Source organism: Vicugna pacos, chromosome 3, assembly GCF_048564905.1.
Source record: "Vicugna pacos chromosome 3, VicPac4, whole genome shotgun sequence".
Classification (NCBI taxonomy): Eukaryota; Metazoa; Chordata; class Mammalia; order Artiodactyla; family Camelidae; genus Vicugna; species Vicugna pacos.
The window spans coordinates 93,988,769-94,010,138 of record NC_132989.1 but is presented as its reverse complement, the minus strand read 5'-3'; the positions used below and the strand labels follow the sequence as shown (position 1 = coordinate 94,010,138).

The window sequence follows — 21,370 nt, the reverse complement described above, 5'->3', positions numbered from 1 at the left end:
GTTCCTGGAATGCTGGAAAAGACCTCTGTGAGCAGCATCTTCTCAACTGAGACCCAAGGCTGGAAGACGTTACCCACGTGAAGAAAGGTGAGGACTGCAGCACTGGGCCACGTGGGCAGAGACCCCGTGCTTTACCTGCAGACCTTCTGCTGGGTAACTCCCCTCTGGGTACCTGAGAGATGTCACCTCTGGGGCATCTAAACCAGTTTTAAGGCATTTACCCCTTTCAGGCACTGGTCAGAAAGTCTGAGGTTTTCCCGAGGTTTCTCAAGGGTTAGAGACACGTGTAATCATCTGACCTCTATTCTGTTGGGAACGTTATGTACACTCTCTGGAATCCCCACAGTTATGTAAAGGCAGGTTATCAAGACCCACAGTTTAGAGCTGAGGAGAATGAGAATGTGGTTAAGTCAGTTCTCCAGGGTGGCCCAGGTAGTCAGTGCTGAAACTGGGTAAAATCATCTCGAGTTTAATCCCAAATCAGTGTAAGACATCTCGTTACTTCAGCCTCGCTGGTTCTCGCAGACTGAATAAGCACTTTTAATTCAATTCTACTATTAGTCACTCTAGGGGAAGGGTAATGGATCAAATTTATAGGCCATTCAAAACTAATTCCTACATAGGCCTTTTGTGATGAATTTGAGTTTGTAAGCTAACAGTTTAGTTTAAGGTTAAATATGATACATTAAAAAAAAAGATGATTCATTCATACATCTCTATTTCTCTTTCCCCTAATAATTACATCATTCCTCTTTTTGACCCTTTCAAAGTTCCTGGGGTTGATGGCGCTATACATTTTGGCTCAAGAACTTACCACCTGGGAAACTAGTTATGCACTGAGATCTCCCTGAAGGAAAGACCACATGTATGAGCTCTTTCAGTACTTAAATACTAACATGTGTTTAACAATTAATTTAAGATTGGTCTACAGTTTCTTCAGGTTAAATATAGGCCCATTCATAACATAACAGTTGTTACTCTGGATAAGTGGAGGCTACATAAGACTAAAGACTTAATTTCTCCCCGTATGAAATTCTATTTAAGATCACTTCATACTTCAAAATTACTGAGGTTTTTCTTAGACTCACAGACACAGAATACAAACCTGTGGTTGCCAAAGGGGCAGGGGGTGGGAAAAGATAGACTGGGATTTCAAAACTGTAGAATAGATAAACAAGATTATACTGTATATAGCACAGGGAAATATATACAAGATCTTATGGTAGCTCACAGAGAAAGGAATGTGACAATGAATATATACATATTCATATATAACTGAAAAATTGTGCTTTACACTAGAATTTGACACATTGTAAAATGATTATAAATCAATAAAAAATGTTAAAATCAATAATAACTGTTAAAAAATCACTGAGGTTTTTCTGAATCAATGACCCATATTTCCAAATTGAGTAACTTGATGACAGAATTTGGATATATTTCTAGAGTCTTCAGAAATGTTTACCTTCAGAGGAAATAAATTAAAAAAAACATACTCTAGGGACCAGTATTTATTTAGTATTTGTTTTATAATGTTGGGTTCCCACTATTTGGTATTTTTATGGTAACTTCGCTGGTAATGGAAGTTAATGGCACATATGGAAGGTTATATCAATGGCATAGTAATGTATAAAAATTCAGTCACAGCCCTATGTGGCTGCTTCATAATCACTGTAATTCTTATGAGATAGAATCAAATTATTAACAACCAAGCAGAAGCCACTTTTCCTAAGTGCTTAAAGCAGGAGCTAAAAAAAAAAAAGAGTAATGCCCAAATCTGTCAGTATTAAGTTGTAAGAAAATATATTTTATTTTTTTCCATGACAATACTATGATAAAACTGTTAAATACATGCATGTTTTAAAAACAAACATAAGTAACATCTTCAGAGTTAACAGCCGAGCATACTAGTTTTACATTTAAGGTGTCTTAGTAATAGGTTACTTATAGTCTATGTTCTTGCTATAACCATGTTTCCCAAAAGATATGGAAACTAAATTCTGAAATTATACAATGATATAAAATGTCCAAATTTTCCCTTCTAACAGCAACATAATCTCCAAATTTTCACAAGGCAGAAAATACTTCAGCTGTCATCTCTGTAAATGGAGTTGTTTTATTCCACATTAAACTCAGAATTCTGTGAATCAGACTGAATCAGACAAATATACTGCAATCTATAATTTACTTCCTGTATGTGTATATTTAAATGTTTCCTGATATGATTAAGCATGAGTTTAGGTATAGAACATCACAGCTGATCATTCAGGTTTTTTGGGTTTTTTTAAGTCTGTAGTGGTAACATTTCAAGAAATGAAAAAGGAAACAGTTTTGGATCTGCAGTTTCTCCCTATCTTTCAGCTACATCTGCACACACCTGACCAAACGAAAATTAGTAAACAGTTACTAGTATTTATAAAAAACTGAAAATATTGAACATATAACATCCCTTTAAAAAAACACTCATTCTACAAACAACCTTATAAAAGACAAAAACTTGTATCTGTTCACAGTATGTGTATTTTGTAAACAGTAATTCACTATAATGCAATTTTGAAAGTAAAAAATGATAATTTCCTAGCATTATAAGGACTTCTGAGTTGTGGCCAGCTGATGAAAGAGAAGAAAAGATAACACATTCCTACTACGAAAGAAAGTTGAGGGTTTTAAAATGACTTTACCTTTGAACATACATTGAAGGTGGCACCATCTCAAATTCAGGATGTCTTTCTATCCAGGCCAATCTTTTTCAAGCAATTCTGAATTGAAATGTATTTAAGAAAAAGCCTTGCTCCTTTTGGACAAAATAATTGGATAAAACAAGTTCACAACAGTGAACGGAATAGGGTTTCTTTTTGTGATGTAGTCATAACGTAGTCACATTTTCCCAAAACATTATGTTGGAAGGAAAAAATTAAACAGAAAGATATATCATAAATAATGGAGAAAAGTATTGGAAATCAAACTGGAAACAGAGTATTTGAAAAAAATTTTTTTATGAAAATCATTATTCAGTATTGTTTCCTATGATCAACTACAAAAATATTGATCCTAAGGTTAAACCTAACAGTTAACTTGTCCATATTTTAATGAAAACTGTATTACCACCTAGAAATCTTTTGATCTTTTATAATATACCACTGGAACGCTTAGGAAAAAAAGTAAGTTCAGAAACCGAAAGTCACCTATTTAAAATGAGTATGTCTAAAGGAAAGTACATTTTAAATGTGTAAAGAAATTCAGCACATTTCAGTGAGCCATTCAATTAGGTATACAAAGTATTTTTGGCTTCAGTGCAGCATAAGGCCTATGTTGTTAGTTTTGTTTATTTGCTTTAAAGTTCTCATTGGCTACCGCAAAGGCTATCTTAGAAGATAAATGAAAATGTAATAAAAATCAGTTTCCTTGTCAATTAAACATCTCCCCCTCATTCACATCTCTAGGTTTTCAGGGTATTCAGTTATAGCAACCAAAAAGGAATATAAGTTACTACTGTTTTGTATTTGGTTAATGTTCAATCAGTTACAGTTTACTTATTTAAGAGCTTTTGAATTTATTGTTTCTATGGTTCTTCAGCTAGGCAGCTGCACATAAAAATATTCAGAGGGTATCCCTCTTAAAAGACTATTTTCAATTTTCATAAAAATGTTGCACAGTTAGAATTTGTCTTGCACAGGCAAATTCTCTTTGTAACATGGACACTTATAATCCAAAATATTAACATTCTTAATATGGGGAGAAAACAAGTACCACTCATGGTTAAAAATTACAGAATCCTGTCATAACTCAAGATCATAATTGTAAGGGTTTGGATATATTCAAATCACATTCCCTGAAATTTTACCATGCACAATAAGGCCGGATATATCAATTAGCTGATTGTTGTCCTTAATCTCCCATTAACAACATTGAAAATAGTTCACCTGTATTATAATTAGCATGAATATCATCATGTAATAGTTAAGAAAAAAGTATTAATTGAAAAAGAATAAAAAATCTTACCACCTTATCGAAACAAGAAGTTTAAATATTAACAGCCCTGGTACACAATCCATGAAGGTATAAATAGATCAAATTCAAAACAATCATTCCCAATGCTACCCGAAGGTCATGTCTATAAGATGCATTTCCAGGAAGTTTAGCCACAAATCATTTTCTTCTGTGAAAGATTTTCTTCTGGGTATGAAAAATAAGATGGGCATGGTACCAAGAAACTTTGTTTCAGCAGGAAATGCCAGTTTGAAATAAATAGTTTATCAAGAACAGGACTGTCTGTACTAATCCATTAAGCTCACACATCAATGTGTTGTTGGAACACATATGGGTTGGTACAAATATGTCCCAAGTGTGTACCCATCAAATAAAAAGATACTGTGAACACTTAAAATTAGGTTGGAGTAAGATACCTAGTGGTACTTTTGCATGAGTCTTTTCTAAGTTTTCACTCACACTGTGGAGTCGCTTCTACAGTAGAGTTGAACCTTCCAGCCAACAGTCTCAGATCTACACAAGCTAGATGTAAATGTGTACCACCTTTCAGGAAAACTCTGTCACTAAGACACTGACTGACCGTCCACAATGTGCCTAGTCTTTGTAATTAGCTAATGATCCCACATTTGACTTTTGATATGTCCAATTTTATACTTTCAAAAGAAGAAAACAAGGCATTTTATAAAAGATATCCACATTTCAACATGGTTCAAAACAGAAAACAGCAAAAATTACTTGAGTAAATAGGAAAAAAAAGTTTTATCAGATTATGTGCCTGAACAGTAGAAAAATGTGAGATAACATTTTCTGCATATTGACATGTAAAGGAGTACTTTAATTTCTAAATACCATAAAACCAACTCCAAATTCCTTTTGGAAGAAAATGTTCCCTAGTATCCTTAACTAAACTACATGTAATTATTCAAACATAGAAAGGACTGTCATGTTCTTTAAATATGGACGGCATAAAGGCAATTGAGAATTCACAGGATTAATTTCCAACAAGAATACAAGTTGCATGAAGTTTTAAGAATGTGACTTTTACCACAGTTTCCGAAAGTGCAACAGGACTAGATGTTCTAAATGCAATCCTTCAGATCCATGAGCCGTGAAAGCAATGCTGGTATGGAAAATGAGGTTGATACTTCTGCCCTTAAACTTTTCCATGAATGGCTGCTTCTGTGTCTAAGCTGCGGGAACAAAGCACCTCTACCATCTAAGCACGTAAACACATGACTCAACTATCCTGATACGGGGGCCCAGGCTTCTACAGGGTCAGCACACTGAAGACTTCCATCGCATATGGGTGCCAATCCATGCAATACATAATCTACGAGGTCTATCTAATGTCAAAAGCCTAGCTAAGTCTTCCAAGAATATTTTCATATTAAATACTGTTTACTTAAGATGGCCACTCACAAGAGAAATGCAGTCACAATGACCACCAGAATCCCCATTCCTCAGAAGGGAAGATTGATTTGAAATGGCTGATGAGTGAACTGGCTTTAAGAGATGTGAAAACATGTCCTTTACACAGTACCATTCAACAGACATAATGGGATATGATGCTAGTTCAGACATTTAGAATTTTCTAACCAATGATTGGGTTTTAGCAGAAAAAGAGGGGTTTCCCAATTATTTTCCCAGTTAGGAAGGGCTGGAGGAAATACTTAAAGCCCCCTCCACCCCCAACTCTTCTAAGCAGTTTAGTTAGCCCTCCCCTGGGAAGAGATGCTAATCTGACTGGACAGAGCAAGCCTTCTTTTCACAGGTGCACATGGTCCCACTACTGACAAACAGTGCACATTTATCAGGGTCTCCAGGGCCACAATATGGACCGGATATGGGACAGAGGGTGTTTTCTCTCTCCCCTGCCCCCTCCTCTCTCCCTGTCCCCCTGTGCCCAGGTGGAGTGGGGGCTGGGGAGGTAATAACTTCCCATCTACACAGTAGGTCTGGCTGTCTTCAATTCAATGGGAAAACACAAGGAAATCTGTTCTGACCTCAGACTTAAACCACATTTTTCAAATATGCTACAGGTTATAAGGAGCCTGCCCCGACTAATAGAGCAGTTCTGTTTCTCATTAACCTACTGATCCCTGTGGACCGATCTCCAGAGGCAAGGGACAGGGGAGCTGCACTCTGAATCTTTTCCATAAAGAAAAAGTGGTGAAGTCTTGGACGGAGTGAAAGGACCAAAGAGCCCCGGTGATATTCACCATCAGCCAAACAAATGAGTTGTACAGGTTAGACAGGGCACTGGATCCAGATGGTCACAGTTGAAATGCACATGCATTCATAACAGAGATCAAACAATCTCTTCTGGCCTCTTATTATCTCAAGGTGGTGGAGTTTAGATCAATAAACGCTACCTTAGCCAACACTTATCCTAAAGAGATGAAGTACAGGACCAGTGAGTTTTGATGGGGAGAAAGGCACAAGTTGGGGTGAGAGGGGTGTGGTCATGACAAACTTTGGCAGGGAGAGAAGACAGCCCCAGGTCTCAGCATCTGGGAACTGTCTAGAGGTGGCTCTGGTTTGATACGGTTTTCACTGTTGAAGATGTCTATGAGCTATGATGTAGTTCTACTACACTGTGTGTACACATAATTGATTGTATTTCACTCTCCATGTCCATACATCAGGAAGCTCAGGAATTTAGCTGAAACCTAGCAATTAGAAATCAGGATTCACTGAGAGAGTACCTAAATAGATTTCTGTCCTTTTTCATCCTTGTTGTGGCTTTTTTCCACAACATGGTTTTTATAATGATACATTATGAACTAGGAAAAAAAACCCAATCCATTATGTGCAAACACATTACAGAAACTCAGACAATTAAGAAAGGCGTAGCTTGACTTATTCAGATCTTTCAAATTTTCACGTTACTTTTGCCTTACCTCTTAAAGGACGAAATACATAGACAACCCGAGGGCAGAGAAAATGTAAGATACACTTTAGAGTTTTTCATTCTGCTTTTCCAAGAACCACATTCATTCTAGACATCGCTTATGAAAACCAGGGGTAGCAGAGGATGCTGTGAAGACACAACTCTGGACAGCTCCCAAAGCAACTGCTGCACCTTGAATACAGGTACGCCCATCGCTTCAAATCAGTTTCATGACACTTCATATAAAATAGCCCTTGAGTATCTGTCCCCATAAGAAGCATTATCTTTTCAGTTTTATATTTAAAAATGTGAGGACTGAATCAAATAGTCTGGACGGATGATCATTTAAGAGGGAGGAACTGCTAAGATGCACAGGAACACCTACTATGAAGTGTCAAAGATCGTCACTGCCTGGGCAGCCGGGGCTCAGAGTGCAGTCTTCTCAGGAGGACCTGAAGCCAATCAGAACTACAGAGACAGCTAATGCTGCCAGATATTGCTTAGTAGTTGTCTCAAATAGTAAGTCACTGGGATTATATATGTTTATGAATAATATTTAGTTTCTTCATATATTTATTAAATTGACACTGTGTCACTGAAAAAATTTCTTAAAAACTTAAGATCGATAGTCTTAGAAGTTTAAGTTTTAAATATTAGGGCAACCTAATTAGGGAAGCTAGCATAAAAGCTAAAAAGTAATGAAACGGTTTGAAAAAGCTACCAAAGGAAGAAAGCATGATTCTGATTTGGGCTGGTCAGTGTCACACTCGTTTTCCAAGTTTGTACCCCTGAGAAAACTGTTTGCTAACCATTATACAGTAGGCACAGAAATCAGTATACTTTATCAAACAAAACACTAAATAGCTGTTACTACATTAAAAATTATACCAACTTTCTTAAATGTTGCAGGGACAGAGAATAATGTCAAAACTTTGAAATTTTTGTTTGGTTTTCATCTAGAATGGAGCAAAGGCCAAATAAACATCATTGTTTCTCTGATATTTTTCGCCCTTGCCTGCAAATCTGCTTGCAATTCCATAAAGTATATGCATGAGAAAACCTGACGGTGGACAACAGAACAGAATATAGTTACTGCGGGATTTGTTTCACAGGTATGGACTGGGCAGTATTCATTACTGAATGCTTCTTGAAGGTAGATCGACGGGAGAATTTTTTGCCTTGAATCAAAAATAAGCTCCAAATCATGAGATGTGTGGACTGAATTTCTGAGTTACTGTACTTTGGCTTTTAGACTAAAGCATTAAAAGCACATTAACACTTGCAGTGTAACTTGCGCGAGTGAAGTCCACCTCAATACTTCACAGGATCCCTCCCAGACGCCCAGTGCTGACGAGAGCTTAATGAGATGGCAGACTGAAGTGATGGGTGGGGGAGGCGGAAACAGGACACTGTTAATCGTTTGGTTTGTTCTGAAAAAAGTTTGTGAAGGACCACCCTCCTCCACTGGACTTAGGCGACTCTTCATCTTTAGGAGGAATCAGAAATTGTCGGGAGTTAGTGGAGCATGGACTTCCAAAAGAGACAATCTCACTGTTGCTGTCTGTGGACCTAGGTGAGTCTGGAGATACTAAGTTCCAAGTATTTACATTCGCCTGAGGTCGGTAACCTGCAGTTTTATCTAAGTCGTCCTCTGCAGCTAGATCTTCCACAGTAGAAGTAACGGGGAGGTGCATCTGTGGCTTATAGCCTGCCCCCCCAACAAGGTCATTTTCTGGTTCTTCCTCTGGCTTTGCCTGAGGCTGATACATGGACTGGATGTCAATATAAATGACTTGTGAGGCCCCTCCGGCTTCATCGGCTCCGGGGTTGGCTATCTCTTCCTCAATGACCGGTGGACAATAGGATACAACCACATGGTTTTCGGGTTCCACATCAGAGCTATCTTCCGGACGCTCAGCTACTGGAGAAATTATTTCTGTATCTTCTGTTTTAGGAACCATGGATCTCGTTTCCAGAACCTCGACATTATTTGGGGTACAAGGATTCATTTCCAATGTTTTAAGAGCACTGCTTCCCTAGGAATAGATTTTAAAACAGGGATTAGGGATGGCACAAAAAGCTGCTGCAGCACCCTTCCTACAAAAAGAAGCATTATCTTTAATTTTTTTTCACAGCTCTACTATTCTGTAGTGCATACTAGAGCAAAGTTACTTTGTTCTTTCTACATATCAGCATTTTCCTTGCTCTTAATAGTAGTGGGAAAAAAACCATGTGCAAACAATTTAAAATGAATAATTTCAGGCGTTCAGCAGATGTTAAAGCATTGCTATTTTCTCAATACGTTTTACTTTGGATGACATCTACCTATTAAAAACTTTTCACAAAAGGCTAACAAAAGGAAGTCAGTACTTCAAAGAGAAATGTAAGAAAATAAAGGATTACCTCACAGACACTCTTTTGAAACTGTAAAGCTTTACAATTTTCTGGATTTGGAATATCAGGGTAGAAGGTTTCTTTAATCCTTTAAATAAAGATGATTAAGTACATTTAATAGTGATAAGATTATCAATTAGACAACAAATAAGTTAGTAAGTTATCAGGCTTATTTGGATGTTTCATATGAATACTCTAATTTGAACATCTGAGATAAAACGATGATCATTTTCGGTGTGATCACTTGCAAGAGCTTTTGACACGAGACACTGAGAGTTCCTATCTGAAAACTAGAAATAGTACTTCTAATTCTAGAACTGCAGTATCTTACGTATCTTATGGAACTGGAAAGCAAAGAATTAACATGGTGATTGTGTTACCAAGTCAAAAGTATAATACGGGCATTACTCATCAAACCAAAATGTTCACACTGCAAACTGGATTAAGCACGGTCGACTGCTCAGGGAACACATCTGCATTATGCAGTTCTCCCCTGTTCTTAACAGGCTTTAGATGATCAGGAAAATGAAGGCTATTCATCTTGAGCAAAAACTGAACACAAACGAAAAGGAAATTTGCTCAGTGCCCTATCCTATTTACAGCTGTTAAAAAGAACATTATTTGAAATTCATGCAGGAAAAAACCAAAACCAAAAAACAACTTAGCTTATTAATTTAAGTCCGAAATGCTCTAACTTCCAAACTATCTCTTTATTTTATCTCCTTTTTGTATTGAAATAATTTTTAAAATGCGATTTTTGGTAATGAGAATTTTGTTACCAAAACAGGGCAGTCTACAGTTCTAAACTATTACTGTTTTGATTCAGAAGCCAGGGTTGTTAGAATATGTTCTCTTCTTCATCACAAACGGTACGTAGTTAAGGCCAGCAAGGATCACATACACATGAGCTAGGCCTTCGGCCCCGAGCCCGGCCCAGGACAGCTCCTGCCGGCTGATTCCGCGGCACCCTCTCCTGAACCCCTGCTGACCTCACCTCGGCTCGCCCACTCACTCTCTCGCTGCACCCAGACACACAGTTCCTCTCATTTCTCCAGAAGATCAAGTTCTCACCAATTTCGGGGCCCTCACAGAAGCTACTCCCTCTGCCTGGCACATTCTTGCCCGCTCCCTCCTCTCTGGGACTCTGCTCCAGCGGAACTCCCACAGGAAGCACTGGCTGAGCGCCTCCAGTGCCCTTCCGAGCACCCACTCACACTCTGTACACCTGTATTTACTGAATGAGTATGAGTTTAATGTTCATCCTCTCCACTATCCTCTAAGTCCAAGGACCATGCTCATTAGTTCACCATGATATCCTAAATGAATAAAAGTGACCACACTTTCTAAATAGGTCACCAGGACAAATGAGATCTTAATCATTACATTATATTTAATCTTGCATATTAGCTATTGCCATATTTATGACTGTAAAAAAAATTTCTGAGTGTAACTGTTATTACTTTAATTAGTAAATACAGTAGGGAAAAACTGACTTTTACTCTATTAATTTTAAAACCTTTAAATAATATGCCATATTCTTGCATAATATTAACTCCAACACATTAATCCTAACACAGACATTTTTTAATACCTAGCTTCCATCAAAAAGATGTACTTGTTTGTTAACACATAAATGAAATATTCATGCCCTTAAGAACAAAACAGCAAGAGTAAATGATTACCATTCTCGTTTCCGATAGCAAAGGATACTCGTTACCACTCCAACAATGACAGCCACCGCCACTGGGATGAGAATGGCGATAATTAATCCCACAGCTGAAAAGAGAATATTGCAAATATTAAAGTCAGTATTTTTTGTATAATCTATAGAATAAACTTATATTACAAGATATTTAAGTTGGTAGGTTTTTTGAAGAAAAAATAATCCTAACTTCTTGAGAGACACTGGAAGACTATTAAAATATAATCTTAAAAAGTGTAATTTTATACTAATACTTAAATAATTTTTATTCTGATACTTGGTATATACTAAATATACTTGATTTTTATACTAATACTTAAATTCTTCAGAGCAGGGTTTCTTCATCTTGGCACTAGTAACATTTGGGGCAGGTATTTCCTTTCTTTGTTGTATATTTTTTGAGGAAGAGGCTGTTATGCACTGCAGGAAATTTAACAGCATCCTTGGGGCTCTAACCACCAAATACCAGTAGCACCAACCAAAAATGTCACCAGACACCATCAAGTGTTCCCTAGGAGGCAAAACCACCCCCAGACGAGAACCAAATCTAAACAGCCCTTTATTTAAGGGCATGTATGAACTCCAACCTCGGGCTGGACAATAAGCCTGTGCTCAAATGAAAGTTCTTTGCTGTTGACAAATAGTCAAGTCCATCATTCTTCTCTACTTTCATCTTAAATTTATGAGTGTTGTTCTTTACACTTTTTTTTTAAGGATACTTCTTACACTCTTCCCTTGATATGTTAAAAATCACAGAATATTTCTGACAAGAAATTTAAAACTAGTTGACCGGCATATAAATTCAACATGAATTTAGAACTCTAGACTTCAGATGCATCCTTAATTCATTAATTCTTTGAGTACTCACTAGGGAATTGCTTCAGATAATTAGTAAGAACAAATATGAAGTCATCCTATGGCCTTTTTAACAATGTCCTCTACCCACTATTAAAGTGCAACAAAATGTGAAAAGTAAATAATCACTAGAAACAATGCATTTAAGTATGGAAAGTATCTTGGTGGCAACATTTAACTCACAATTTTCCTTTGTCACCACAAACATGCTCTTCTCTGGGCCCATTCCTCCATCCGTATAGGCTCGCAAGACCAAGTGGTAACTGGTTTTACCTTGCAGATCAACAATTCTCAGTGTCTTCTGGGATATGTCAGTAATATTCTTAACCTTTATGTCAGAACGACCTATATTTAAAGAGAAGATTATCACTGATCTCTATACCAATTTAAACACATGGTTATTAGCAGCTGTCCTTCCCACGTTCCTTGTAAGTGATTCTGAATGCTGGCCGCCTGCAGGGCCAAGGCCCATGGAGCCAGCCAGAGCCACGTTCAAGTTCTACCCCTGCCAGTTAGTGGATATGTTATCTGGACACATGATTTAAACCACTGTGAACCTGAGTTTCTCTAACTATGAAGCAGAGTATCACGACTTACCTCACTGGGCTGTGGGAAGTTTTTGTACACATATTCTATAGAATAACGCCTGGCATACAGCAAACAATCAGTAAGTCTTCTCTTTCTGATACCAACAGCACTGAAACCCACCACAACCCAAACCCACTGGGGCTGATCATGCCTGTGAATCGAGAGAGAAACTCCAGGGAATAAGAGAACAAATCAGCAGGGACCGCTCCAAATCACTCAGGAAATGAGGCAGTGCATCCAGGTTCTCAAGCGAGACACCAGTGAGGAAGCCTTGGCATCATTTCAAGAGGAAGTCTGAAGAATTGTTCAAATGATTATTTTTAAAATTTGAACCAAAATAATGCAAGACAATAGTTTAAAAATTAAATCACACTGAATGACTAACAAAAAGTAGCATTCCCTGCCAGCACCTTCCCCTGCCACCTGCATCACTTTAAAATCATGTTATCAGTTGCTCTGGGTATTTACTTTCACATTTTGTGATAAACTTAGATTGGCAGTGCTGATTTTGAAATTTTAGACATTGTCTACTCATGTCCTACCAGGCAGATGGAGATTCAGCTCTCACACAACATATCCCTTCTCCCCTCAGCCCACATAATTCACACAGAAACATCAGAACACTTGGTAAACTCAGTATTTACATGACTGAGATCATACAAATATGGATTAATGCCAAGACAAATTGCCCACTACGATCATGTTTCCTTTCTTTCTTTCTGTTGTTACAATGGCTTTTCCCCCTTATTTGCTTGATGTACCAATTCCTAATTCTTCCCACATCCTCCAATACGATGTTCCATGTGGTCCAACACAACAAAATCCCAGTGCCACTGCCTCCCCCAGCCCCTGCCCACTTCCCTCCCAGGCTGCTTCCTGGGGCATCTGCTCTGGACTGGAAACCTTGTCCTGGAATTCCCTGCCCCACTTATTTCCTCATGTTGATGCATGACTTCTAGTAGCTTCTGGCGAAGGGATATAGGCAGGAAGTAAATAGATGTAGCCTTACATGTCTAAGAATGTCTTCATTCTACTCTCATATTAGTCGATAAATTAGCTGGGTACAGAATTTTAGGCTGAAAATAATTTTTACACAGTATTTTGAAGACGTCGCTGTGATAGCTTCTCGTATCTGGTAAGTTGTTGAGAAGTCTGCAGCCATTCTCACCCTAATCCCCTGCACAAGAGCTGCTTTTGTCTGACTGTTTCTGGGACTTTTTCTTTATATATTAGGTGCTCTGAAAATTCATGGTGACATACTTGGGCACAGATCTTTCTATTTATTTTATTTTGTACTTGATGGGACCTTTTACTATCTTTCAGTTTGGGGAAATTTTCTCCTACTATTTTTTTTTGATAATTTTCTTCTCTCCTTTTCATTCTTCTCTTGAACAGAACTCCTGTAAAGGAGGACACTTCAGGTCTTTGACTCAAGCCCCAACTTTCCCATCTTTTCCTAGTTTTCTTTTTACAAGTTTTCTCCTTTGTCTTTGGTTTTGAGAAGAATTATTCTATTTTTCCATTTAATTTCTCTACTTCTATTTAATTCCTTAAAAATTTATTTGATCATATTTTTAATTTTGAGGAGTTCTTTAACTGTCTTCTGATTGTCCCTTTTTATAGCATCATGTCTTTTCAATAAATACTGGCTATCTCAACTATCCAAGGATAGTTTTGTTTTGTTTTAAATTTTTTTTGTTTTCCCACAGTGCTCTAATTTCTCCTAGCTTCTGTCTTTCACGTTAGAAGCCTCTCCAGCACCTGTTTATCCCTGGCTGCTAGTTATGTTCAAGAGCGAGCCTCTAAAAGGCTCATTGGAAGCTCGGGGTACATAGTTGGGGTTTATTGGCTGGTGGGCTTCACTTATCACTGGTGGGGAATGACGGGGGGGGGGCTCCTGACTCTTCACTGGGAACATCCCCCAAATATTAGCATCTTCTATGTCTTTCCTCAGGAGCCATTTACTTTAGTTCTCTCACCTCTTACCAGGGAAGTAGGCCCAGCTGAAGATGTCCTATTAGATGGGTGGGAGGAGGAAGAGGGGAGGTCACACCGTTTACTAAGGCTCCCTGTCCTGAGGCTCTCTGGTTCAGAATAAACCTTCTGTCCTCAGGCAGGGGAGAGGGCACTCACGTTAGCTGCATGAAGCTGATATAGGACTTGGGAGTTCTAACTGCTCCTTACTGACTTTCAATCAGCTCCCACTGTTCAGCCCAGATGCATCCTAACCATTGGCCCTCACTCCTGGCCCTGCAGGATGAACCAAATGACTTCTTACTGAAGCCCAACCGTCCACGTAGACTTCCCTACCTTCTACTCCTCCAAGTCACTTGTCACACTTCTACCCACTCCCGTTCCCAAATCCTCTTTTCTGGCCCCTCCAGTTCTCTGTGTCTTTATGTGTTGGTTTTTCTCTCTCTCTTTTATTCTACTTTTAATGACCAATTCAGCCTAACCAGAAGTCTACATGCTAGAATTTTAACTGGTTCAAGTGTAAAATTTCTGAGCATCTGAGGGAAATTACACTAGACTCTGGATGTTTGCATAATCTGATTATTTAGGGCTTCCCTCAACTTTGATGGCTCAGGAATGCAGAACATAGAGATGTGGGGCAGGTGCTCGTTTACGCAGCTGCTCTTAGGAGGTGACTAAGCTGATGCCCAGTTGGTCAGCATCTCCGTGTAGCGTTGCTGTTCTCTACTTGTCAGAAAGGCACCAAACAATTTAAATGGTTTCTTTCCAAAGAGAGGTCATTAAGGAAAATGAAAGCTCCCAAACTGAAGAGATGATATGCTTGTGTTGTTCAGCCATGAATAAGAAACATCTGACTCCCAACAGAAACATATGACTTAGGCTTTAAAAGCCAAAGGTCTGCATAAACATTTCTGCATTTGTAACTCTGGGGACTCTCAAAGGTCTCTGGACAATTGTCAAGGGCTGAATATGCTTTTTAATGGATACACACATCCCCAGTCAACTTAATTGGGTCTCCCAGTTCATTAAGGCTGTGGCTAACTGGGTGGATGGCTCTCTGTCAGATAAAAGGAGGCTCCGAGGCCAATCTTTAGGTTCCTGAGTTTTCTCCTCCATTATTGTAAGGTTTTTTTTTCAAGTAATCTTCATAAGATGCTATGTTATGGATCATGCAAGACCAGTAAGAGATGGTCTCTGTCCCATGGGGCACAAAATCAAAGGCTTCAGAATAAATGGTTTCTGAAAGACTACATGCCATTTGTCACATACTAAAATTTTAAAATTTTCATATTCATCAAATGATTGCATTTTTACTTCCTTATTTTTCAGACAGTTTTGGAAACCAGTCTAAACTACTCAGCAGCATCTTCCTTCATGCTTTCTTTCCTCTTCTTCTTCTTCTTCTTTTTTTTTTTTTTTTTGGAGTTAATGAAGAACTTCTAAGACACAGTGTACTTACTCTAGTATTTACTCACCTGATTCCAAACCCCTCATCTTAGATGTGTCTCTTTCTCCTTTTTCAAAGTAAAATAAATATCCTCTTAAAAAGCCTCTAAGCTCTTCCACAGGAATATCTTCCCATCTCACTAATATCGAATCTGCAGATGTATCCTCAACAGTAAAATTTGGTGCAACAGTTGGAGCTATGAAAGGAGAAGGGTCAGTATTTAAAGAAGAGATTACTAATACAGAGTAAGGCACTGAGGTTTAGTGAGATTTCTAGCTTCAAAAATAGTTAAACTTGGAATTAGAACTTTATTCTCTATTGAATCATAAACTTTCACAGATATTATCACAAATGCTTTTGCTGTGAAGCTTATATAGTAGTAGTAACCAGAGACACAAAGGTAGAACTTACATATTTTAGATATAATACCTATCTGGGGAGGTAATCTATGCAAAATCTTTAAATTTTTCTATTGAGGTGGCCACTTAAATAGACTTTTACTTGTATTTCCCCTCTTTACTGATAGTCTTCAATAAGTTAATATTTTTAAAAATTTGTGTAAGTGCAAATTAGGTAATTTCTGAAATCCAAATTAAGATTTAATTTTCTCAATGACAATAGTAAAATTGTGAAATATAAATATTTAAAAAATGAAGAATAAGTAATTACAAATAATTTTATAGTTATCAAATTATTTTTCTTCCTTGAACAAATAAACAGCTCAAATCAACCTATTTTTAGAATTCAGTCTTACAACTGTTATCCATTTATAACTTGTCGTGTTATCTTGAACTCTAAGAAAACTAACCCATTTAACTTACCCAATTCTTCTACATATCCAATTATAGAACGTAATAATTGATATCCTTGATTTCTGCATCCATACAGGAAAAAATTGTATCTTACGCCTGGTCGAAACTGATCTATAGGATGAACACAATCAATAAACTTTTCTAAGTAAATATTACTGTAAATATCTATTTTAGAAATATCAAACTTATAACTTACTCTGAAATTTCCAATGCTAATTTTAAAAAGATTATAGAAAATACATCTGCATTTTCAAAATTGGTAAATATTCAGAATGAAAAATTAACTCGGCAAAAATCAAACAAATTCATTTCTGCTGTAAAGTTTAGTATTATAACATGACATCACCTTGAAAAGGAAAAAATGGTAATCAAGACCTTCATTTTGTTCCTTCAAATCAGGCAATGACGACTTCTCCCCAGATTTGATCCAGGGTCAGTTTTCTAACCCATCCCAGGTCCAGATCACGCATATTATGCCTCTGAAAAGCCCTTCCCTAAATAGGGTTATTTCTGGGTTGGAAAGAACTCATTGTTCTTTCCTTGTTCCAACAATCAGATACTAAAATTTCCACTCTACTGTGACACTTCAGTGTCAAAGGAAATGGGCCTTAGTCTATCCTCTCCACAGCATTGCCACGGAGTGCCCCTGAGTTAACTCCACAAGACATACAAGAGAAGCAACTTTAACTTCAATCCAAGGTAATCACTTTTAAATGCCGACTCAGTACAAGGTAGTGCGTAAAGTGTTGGGACCACAGCAGTGCACTGTTACCAAAGCCCCCGGCCTGGGGCAGTCGGCAGAGAGTTGGGGAGACACATGAGGAGGGGTCCCCACAAGACAGTGTTTTGACTAGGGGGACCTTTCATAGTCTGTGGCCCCTTCAGTGAGGGACCAAATGAGGCTAAGAAGGTCAGAAAAAGCCACCAAGAAGTGACATTTGAAAAGAGCCTTGAAGGATGCTTAGTAGCTCACCAGCAGCGATCTGGGAAGAAGAGACTGGGGGGAAATGGCAGTATCCGGGACTGCACTTAATCTGTGGAATACAGTCATTTTCGTGCGGCTAAAGCACTGGCTCTCTGGCTCAGAACACCAGTGCTCCACAGGCTGGAAAGTGAGATGGTCAACCTCTAAAATCACTTTGCGACTTTTTTCTTTGGGGACAAGTATGCTTCAGGTTCTGATTCTATACCACATGTATGTTAGGAAATCTGTGCCTAGTTTTATGTTATAATTATGCATATCAATATTCTCCAGGGTTTTGCTGCCTTAAAAAGAAAAAGAGCCCATGTGTTTTGAGCATTAGAAACGTGTTTTGTGGTCATAAAAGAGAGTGGGAAGTTGAAAGAGTGGATGCCTGGGTGAGAAAGGAATAGGAAACGTGCCCGCTGTGGCCATACTCTGTCCCAGCAGCAGTAAATAAAAGACAAAACCCCCAGCCTCTTAAAGCTCTGAATAGCTCTGAGTTGCTTTTAAGTTAAACCCTGGTGTGATCAGATACTAGCTTTGCGACCTTGGGCAAGTTACCGAGCTTCTCGGAGCCTCTGGTTTCTCAGCTACTGTAGGTAGGGCCTTCGCTCACATGCCTCAGCGTGGAAAGTTCTCCATCTCACCCAACAGGTCTCAGCTTAAAGTTACATCCCAGGTATTCTATCTAAAGCGATGCTGGTCCACATCACTCTACCCTGCCCCAGTCCATTCTGATTATTCTCCAAGCCCGGGTGAGAAAGGATGGAAGTGGGGTTAGAATTTATGGAGTCACTAGTACTGGGTCAGACTCGGGCAGCTACACACAGGGGAGACGCACAGGGAGGTGCGGGAAAGAAGAGGGCGAGGCGCGGCTGGGCACGCTGCTAAGTGACATGTGCAGCGAGAAAGGACGAGGGCGACCCTCAAGGCCTTGGCCAACTGTGCATGTGAAGGAGTCTGGCTGCATTCCAAGCAGAACCGGAAAATAATCTGAAGCCACATGTAGGAACCCAATGAACGGGGCTCATCCTCACCATCTGACAGTGAACAAAGTAAATGAGTAGAATGCGTTCCCAGGGAGAGAGAATCAGCAGCTCCCCTGAACATCACTAACACGGGAGGGAGAACCGTAAGAGGGGAACGACGCCAAGAAGCATCACTGCGACACGTTCCAGAATTCCCACAGGTAGAGGCACAGTCCACGCTCGTCAGCTGCTCAGAAGGGGCAGTGATCATGACAGGGGGCTGTAATTCCAAAGGACAAGGCTGCTTCAGCCTGGAGGCTACCACCATCCTCCTGGCTGAACCTCAGGCTGCATCGTATCAAGGGCAGCTCACAGCCTGGGGCAGCCGGGCACGGGGTCGGGGGGGCTGCCCTTGGCCCCCTGACCTACACCAGGGAAAGTGGTGATGGGAACAAGTCCTTCCTGCTCAGCAATCCAGGCCCTGGGTGAACGAGGGCAAAAGGAGGATGGGTGAGATCACACCGCCGAGAGCTTGTAGTCTTCTTTTCTCTCGAGCACTGCCCTCTGTTGTTCCACCTTGAGTGCTACTTACCTTTCCATTTTATAAATGAGCTATAAATCACCTTCTCCTATTTGTTACTTGGGATGTTTTCAATTTTTACAACTATAAATAATGTTATGGTGAATGTTCTTAGTTGTAAATCTGTGCTACTCTCTGATTATTTCTCAGGATAAATTCCTAGGTAAGTAATGACTGGATCCAAGGCTATGAATCGTCTCACACACATAGCGCCACAAACCGCCTTCCAGAAAAGTCAGACCAACCCACACCCTGCCCAGTGGTGAGGGAGAACAGTCACTGCACTGCAACCAGTCACTCCATGTGTTGCTCTTTTTTATAAAAATACATATATATTTTTGATGGTGAGCATGCTGCAGTGTACACAGGGGAGAAATATAATGTTGTACACATGAAACGTACAATGTTATAAACCAAAGTTTTCCCATTAAAAAGTAAATTCAAAAAACATTTTAAAGCACTTTAACTGAGAGACACTTACCAGATTCTATTACAGTTTCAGTGCTATTTGAAGGCACTTTTTTCCAGTCCATGAGGCAGGGTTCAGACCGAGATGAGTTACACCATTTAATTACATAGTCGCAAGTCATGTTGGGGTCGTAATTCCAAGTGAGGAGAATCCCATTTCCCATTCCAACAGCCTGCTCTATTTTGAGATCATCTTCAAGAAAGAAGGATATTTTACCAGCGTTAAAAATAATATTTTAAGGTAAATCTCAGGAAAATGGGCAAGAACTACAAAAATTACTTCGCTGTACAGACATTTCAAAACAGTGCTAAACTAGATAAACCTTTAGCAAAGTTTAGAAGTTGTTGTTCTGTCGCTTTTGTTTTAACAGTAGCAACCACCTGTATGTAAAGATTAACTCAGCAGCTGAAAAAAGAAAGCAAACAATAAGAAAGCACCTACGATCAGGTAGTGATGTAGCAGGGCAGGGACCCCAGGACCAACAGCCGTGAGGGATGGGGCAGAGGGACTTCGGGTACCAGAGGGGATGCGGCATGGCGGCAGGGGCAGGAGGAGGGCAGGCGGGAGGCAGGTGAAGAGCATGGGGTGGACGATCAGAATCCCTCCTCCCTTGAGAGCAGACGGGGCCCTGTGCCTGCAGCCCCAGCCCTGGGCACAGACCGCATGCGCAGAACAGGAGCACAACGCCACGCAGTGAGTGGGTGGGTGAGCCAGCCCCTCTCTGCCTCTCAAGGAAGACTGCTACCCCACGGGTGGGCTGATGGGATTCTGGAGACAGGGCAGGGAGAGGAGGGATCCACTGAAATGCGGCGGGATGACACGCTGTGGGATGGGATGGATGGCAGGTATGGGCAGGGAGGGAGGAGTGCTCTGGGGTCCAGGAGGGGTGAGTCACAGGGGCTGGCAGGAGGGGGCCAGGGTGAGGTTTGGTCTTCCCATCCTGCCAGAACTCAGCCGAGGTGATAAGGAAGGCCCAAGGTTGGGGGTGAGGAATTGGTGGGCGTTAGGACAGTGTGGCCAAAGGGCTGGGGGAAAGTTCCCACAGTAACAGCAGGAAGAAGTAACTTCTATAACTGAAGCCTATTTAAGGGTTCAGTACAAAGCCATGGAAAGGCTTACTGAACAAATTTGCATTCATAAGCAACTACTACTGGACACAAGACAACAATTTGGCTTAGAATACAGAAGACTTTGGGTGTGACAGCTTCTTGGCTCAATGTGACTAAAAAACCACAATGGAAACCTGGGCTGAGGCTGCAAGGCCTCCAACTCGGGAAATCCTCAAGAAACAATGGTTTGTTCTGGTCTCAGCAACTGTCTGGAAGCTGATGACCAGACCACTGTTATGTCTATAAATTACTGCCTCTTGAAGGACACATGGAAAAGGCAGGAATATAGTTCTTGAATTAAAAGGTAACATGGCTACTGCCTGTTGCTGTAAGAGCCATGAAATACCTAATCTAAGGCAGCAGGTTATTCTGCTAAGGGTGTTCACACCTCTCCCTCTTTTCTTTTTTTTTGCCTCCAGACCACCACCTACAGGCCTCTCCTCTCCAGTGTGCACTGCCACCTGGGCTCTGGCCTGTGTTGTATGTCTCTGAAATGTACTTGTGCGCCCCAATCCTTCCTTCTAACGTGCCAATGACCGACTGAAACAAAGAACCAACTACAGAACACGGTGGGAGACACTGCCTCATGCAAAAGCTGAAAAGATACTTATGACCCAAACTGGACCAA

At 39.7% G+C, this 21,370-nt stretch overlaps 1 protein-coding gene across 1 annotated transcript in view; it reads right to left on the bottom strand.

Annotated features, from left to right (window-relative positions):
* Positions 1-1,786: 1,786 nt before the first annotated feature.
* The window catches only part of LIFR (LIF receptor subunit alpha), a 70,278-nt gene continuing 50,694 nt past the window's right edge, over positions 1,787-21,370 (bottom strand). The window contains exons 14-20 of the mRNA XM_072958760.1: positions 19,646-19,825; positions 16,662-16,763; positions 15,869-16,036; positions 12,015-12,176; positions 10,957-11,050; positions 9,284-9,362; positions 1,787-8,916 (exon numbers count right to left, since the gene is read on the bottom strand). Of these exons, the coding sequence (XP_072814861.1) occupies positions 8,293-8,916; positions 9,284-9,362; positions 10,957-11,050; positions 12,015-12,176; positions 15,869-16,036; positions 16,662-16,763; positions 19,646-19,825 (1,409 nt within the window). The 3' untranslated portion in view covers positions 1,787-8,292. The remainder of the gene's footprint in view (positions 8,917-9,283; positions 9,363-10,956; positions 11,051-12,014; positions 12,177-15,868; positions 16,037-16,661; positions 16,764-19,645; positions 19,826-21,370) is intronic.